General features: G+C 41.7%; 1 protein-coding gene across 3 annotated transcripts in view; it reads right to left on the bottom strand.

The window, feature by feature from the left end:
- Positions 1-5,872, bottom strand: part of LOC111867096 (serine/threonine-protein phosphatase 4 regulatory subunit 4) — an 80,483-nt gene that overhangs the window by 65,638 nt on the left and 8,973 nt on the right. For all 3 annotated transcript variants that reach the window (XM_023856600.2, XM_023856599.2, XM_023856601.2), the window contains exon 2: positions 3,992-4,097. In XM_023856600.2, the coding sequence (XP_023712368.1) occupies positions 3,992-4,097 (106 nt within the window). The remainder of the gene's footprint in view (positions 1-3,991; positions 4,098-5,872) is intronic.

Genomic DNA, 5,872 nt, shown 5'->3' with positions numbered 1-5,872 from the left:
TTGACGCTTTCACCAAGTTTAGTTGGATTTTCCCCGTGAGGGAAGCGTCTACTGCAACGACAACACGGGCGTTGCATTCTATTTTTGCAGTGTTTGGTGTTCCGGAGGTTTTGGTCTCTGATAATGCGGCTCAGTTCACATCACGCGAGTTTCGGCGGATGTGTTTTGCCCGAGGCATTCGTCACGTGACCACTACGCCGTATTATCCTCAACCTTCTCATGCTGAGCGTTTTAATAGGAATCTTCGCGCGGCTTTGATTGCCTACCACCATCGTGACCATTCGCGGTGGGATGAGAACTTGTCATGGCTCCAGTTTGCTTTCAACTCAGCGCGACATGATTCGCACAAAGTCTCACCTTATAGCCTGATGTTTACTTTCACACCCAACTCTCCGTTGTCGAATTTGTGGTCCCTTAAAGACCTGTTACCTGACCACTGTGACGCAAACTCTATTCGCGAACGTTGGGACGCAGCACGGCGGAATTTACGTCTAGCGCACGAGGTTGTGCGAACTAGATATGATAGTACCCGTAAACCCGTTCCCTTTCGTACCGGAGACCTAGTTTGGCTCCGTAACTTTCCCGTTAGCAAGGCGGAACGGAAATTGTCAGCTAAATTAAGCCCAAGATATAGGGGGCCTTTTCGCATTGCAGAGTTCACCACCCCAGTTTCTGTTCGCTTGGTTGACGAGTTGGGAAGACCTAAGGCCCGCGCTCACGTATCTCAGTTAAAAATGGCGTGAGCGCGTTCTTCTTTCCCTGTTTGTTTTCATTATGTATGTATTTTTCAGTTCATGGTATTTGTAAAGGGAAAGGAGAATCTTATTTTGTTCAAACATTTCCGTGGCTATTGTTTGTGTATGGTTCAGCCACATTTGTTCTTTTTATCTTGTATTTGTCTAAGTGCTAGTTGGGCACGCCTTGTATGGTTTTATTTTTCTTATTTATTGTATTGCGAATGCTTCCTAATTTTCTTCGCTAATGTTGCAGAGTTGCGCTTGCTGTTATTCCTCCTCATGTTCTCCTTTCCCCTCCCGTACCTCCTTCTATTAGGGCCCCGAGTCGGGTCGTGGCCAGGCGCCGGCCACTATCACGGATTTTGGGTGGAGCCCTAATCTGGAGTTTCCCCCGGCAGTTCCGCTCGGCGTGATCAGCGCATTGGTGGTACTATGGACATACGCATGGATGGTGGATGCGCAGTGGAAGCGTGCTGGGCGGGGGTCGACTACCGACGCCACCTGGGAGGTGTAGCGTCGTTCTTCTGTATCGTCGGCTGCGCCCTTTGTGCGGGCTGGTGTTTTGTGTGAGGCCCTGAGTGTTACACCCGTAAGGCTGGTGAGAGACTTGTCTCCAGAACTTACGGCGGATGAGATCAGTGAGCCAGTGTTTGTACGACCCGCCCTACGAGTTTCCCATGCGGTGTACGCCTGCCCGAGGGAGGCCAGGTTCGCGATGTATACCTGTGGACGCTGAGACCTTTGGTGGTCACACGCTTATTCCGGACAGTGACACATGCCGGGGGGGGCTCATTTCGGGGGGGCTGTGACGTCGGCTCCTGTCCGTGGTCTGTGTGCGCACTTCTCCCCTCTACTTTCTCTACTGTCCCCTTCTCTCCTTCCCCTTCCGAGCCGACTTAGCGGCCTAACGTGTGGAGCTAGGGGCTCTTGGCTCTCCAACCGTCGATGGGGTAGGTTGTTCTCGTTTCGGACCACCGGTCGAGGTCATCCTCGACCGTCTAAATTAATTTCTCTACATAGTATTCTATCTTAGAACAGCGAACTCTGCAATCATTCTCATACAGGTATTTACATTATGTTTGTATTCTTTCTTTATTAATATATTATATTTATTCTTTGTTAATATTTGATTTGGTTATTTCTGTTTGGGTATTTCCGCCTTGCTGATTTCTTTGTCCTCCCCTGCTCGCCCTGTCCTGTGATCACGTGAACCTATACGCAACCTGGAGTATCCTCTGTAGGGTACCTACGTTTCACATGTTTCATTTTCTAATAGATGTTGAAATTGAGCAATGGTTTCACTATTTATTTTTCTGGTTCTCTGTTTCAAGGGTGTTGAATGCAGTTCCGCAATAATATTATTTACTGTAAGAAACTGAGCATCATGGTCAGAGAGGCTGCTGACTATAAGAGATGTACAAGAAGAGCTTAACCTTGCATTATCTACAAAGATATTATCAATGGCTGTGCTTGAGGAATTTTGAAATCTTGTCGCAAAATTCACTTTGTGTGACAGATTGTATGTCCTTATTAAAGAGTTTACTTGTTTTTTTTTTACTGCTTTCAATTAAATAGTTTATGTCTGTCTCCACAGATTATAAACTCAGACTTTAGATTGTACAGATATTTTAAAGTTGCATCTAGTCTCCTTAGAAATTCATTAACCTCTCATGAAGGGGCTCTGTACAGGCTTAATATAATTAGGTGAGATGTTTTAGTTACTAGCTGTACTGCACAGATTTCAAAGTCTTGCTCCTTACAGTGATGAGAAATATCAATTTTACTGAAATGTAGATCTGTCTTAAAAAAAATACACACTCCTCCCCTCTGTAGGCTCTTTTGGCAAAAACTTGAGCCTAACAGGTAACCATTCAACAAGAGGAGCAGCAATTCCTGTTCAACCCTGTGATGTTCACTTAGACATAATATGTGAGTGTTTATGTTGTCTATTTCAAAAGAGTAGTAATTCATCACTTTTGCTTCTCAAGCCTCTGATATTTTGGTGAAAGATATTTATTGTATTTAATGTTTCTGCATTTTGTCTGTGAATTTCCAAGACTGCTGGACTGCATTTAATATAAGTTAGGCATCTTGGTGCTTTTGAATTTAATCTAAAAAAGGAGATGCCCTGGCATTGGTTATAACAGGAATACCGCTTATAACTGACACATGACCACCAACCCTCTCAGCAATAAGCTGCATGAGCCTCTTCTTGCCTCGACAGCTCAGGTGCAGGCCATGCGTTGTGTAATCTTCCCTTGCAATTGATGTGTCAATGACACCAATGTGAGACATGTCATGACCCATAAGGACCCGATCAAGCCTTAGATTCATGCTTCTAACCCCCGCATTCATCCGCGGCTTGTCATGCCTCTCAAAGAGGCTGACAAATCCCACATTGGTGTTTGATGTCCTCTCTGCAATGTAGTTGAGATTATTTTTAATTGAATAATGATAGTTTCTATCCTGGCTGTTTCCTGGGCCTCCCACTATAATAATATTATCTTGCTTGGTAAGGCCTTTATCAAGCTTCCCTATATCCTCAACAACCTTTGCAAGAGGAGCATTTGGTTTGAAAATGCTACATATGGAAAATTTAGTTCCCATTTAGTACAACTGTGATTAATTCAACTCCACGTGAACTAGAATATTTAGTACAAATATGATTAATTCAACTCCATGTGTAGTACAACGTTTAGTACAACTGTGATTAATTCAACTCCACATGAACTATAATAGTTAAAAAATTGCAACAATCCAACATTTATAAATATCAATACAAATTTATATTATGCTGAACTCTACTTGAATCTGCTTATTCAAAATGAAATCACATGAGTTTCTAAATCTAAGTCTTTCCATAATAAACAACATACAACAGAAAAAATCAGACCACTACTATTTCATTCTTATTTGGTAACACGTGTCAGATAGATTAATGTCCAAACTAACATACTACTATTATGGAAAATTTCATGTGGCTAACCAGACATAATATATAAGATATCTCCAACTGTACTGAGGACAGAGAAGCAGAATGCCTAGATCGTAAGCATGTATACATAATCTCAATATTATCTGGAAGTTGGTGATAAGACTGTCTTTGGTACCAAGAATCCACAGGAAACTGGGTTGGCTGCAGTCATTCTAGAGCTAATCACAAAGAGAAAAATCCCACCTGTGGCCCAATATTTCACTGACTACACTATCAGCTAAGCTCACACAACTAAGGATAGCTTACTGTTATAGCATACCTGCTGCACCTTTGGCAAAATTCTCTGCATGCATTGTGGCTCCTCAGCTGTGAGAAGAAATGGCAATGAGTGAATCACATTAAGCCTCTGCACCTCCTCTCCCACCCTGGAACACAAATAACTGAAAGTTTATAGCTATACCCAAAATCAAGATTACCTTTGTTTTCTGGGAGAAAGGGAAGGGACAAAGGATGTTGCCATATTATTTTAAGGTATTTTTCTGAAAAGGAGATGCATTGCTACTCTAAAAATTTTCAGTAGATACTGTGCAGACACAGCATTGTAGTAACATAAATACTAAGATACAACTCTGTATTGTCTGGTGAATGTCAACCAGCATTTCAGAGGAACATACAACCTTCATCTATAAGACTGAGAAACATGCCTAACAAAAAACGAGCATAAAGCAGGACGCACATTCTGCTTTCTGTGTGGTTAATACTGTTTCCTGTCTGGCTTATTCTTCGACCCTGAGGATTGAGGTGAAATGTTAATCTGAAACGTCAGTTGACATTCATGAACCTATATGGCATCTTATGCCAACAGATATCTCAACAGCATTTTTGACACACCATCTCCAATAAAAATTATTCAGACTTTTGTTCTGTACAAGCTAAGACTGTTCATATTGCACTTGTTTTAAAGTTAATGAAACGCTCTTTTCACAGATATAGAACTGACTTTCAGACAAAGCAATTTCTGTTTTGGTGTCATCTAATGTGATTTTTGATCCTCAATTTCTCACGTGAAATTTTCTGTTTAAGAAAAATATATTTGGCTCATAACGCTGCAGCAAACTATCATCCTGGGACAGCCATGAGACCTCTCTTAATAAAACCATGACACTCCAGACTCTCATGGCTTCTTCAGTGACTGTTGCAATACACACTGCAACTTGGTCTCAGTTTTCATGCTGTGATTCATCCTTTGCAGTCGTCTGCATTCTCTGAGCACTTGTGGAAATGCCATGTGCAATAGTATCTCTGCATTCATTGTTCTCTTCTGACACTTTGCAGCACGTCAAGTACTACAGTTTACTTGCAACAATAAACCTTTTTGCACATTAATTGTGCAAACCACTATGTGTTATTAGTTATGGTTAAATGCTTTATGCAAATGGAATGATGTGAGACATTGAGGTTCCCACATTTTCTAGACAATCGGCTCACAGATGGCGGTAAGGTTGTCAGCCTTACATGCTGACTGCCCTTTACCCCCAAGAATATTCCTGGTACTTTTTTCTGTTAGAGGCTGAGTCGACCCCAGGGCCATAGTGCAGCTGGAAGGATTAGGTCAACTGAAAAAAATCAAGTGACCTCATTAGGTCCTGAACCCGCGACCTTCCAGCTTGTAGCATAGCTCCTCAACCAAATATGCTATCACATGCCCCAAGTGTGTTGCAATCCATTTAAAGGAAGACATTCTACTTGCAGGAAGAACCAAGGAAATGTCCGTCCATGAATGACATAAAAAATATAATCTTTAAAATGACAAATGTACAAAGAAGCTTTTCTTATTACAGTTTAAAACTATTAACCTCTTGTTTGAACAAGAGAATGGTTCATCATATGAAATTGACAGTAGCAATAAAATACATAAACAAAGTAGAAAGAGGGCTGTACAGTCATTAAATGGAAGACTTCACAGTATAAGTCAATCAACAGTCAGACTGAAAGGAATAGCTGAAAAAGTATACTGCAATAAAAGTGACTGAAAGTGCTATCCTGTGTGCAGGCAGATTTGAACACTATGTAAGATTTGAGGCTTTCACGGCGGTGACTATGAAGAAAGCAGTCTTCTGGGATTTGGCACCGTGTATATGTGGTGTTAACCGACGTTTCGGAGGAACGTATCGCCTCCATCTTCAGGGTAGAAGAAAAA

The sequence above is a fragment of the Cryptotermes secundus genome, unplaced genomic scaffold, assembly GCF_002891405.2.
Source record: "Cryptotermes secundus unplaced genomic scaffold, Csec_1.0 scaffold205, whole genome shotgun sequence".
Classification (NCBI taxonomy): domain Eukaryota; kingdom Metazoa; phylum Arthropoda; class Insecta; order Blattodea; family Kalotermitidae; genus Cryptotermes; species Cryptotermes secundus.
Note: the sequence above shows the minus strand (reverse complement) of the source record. Positions and strands in the feature narration are given on the sequence as shown.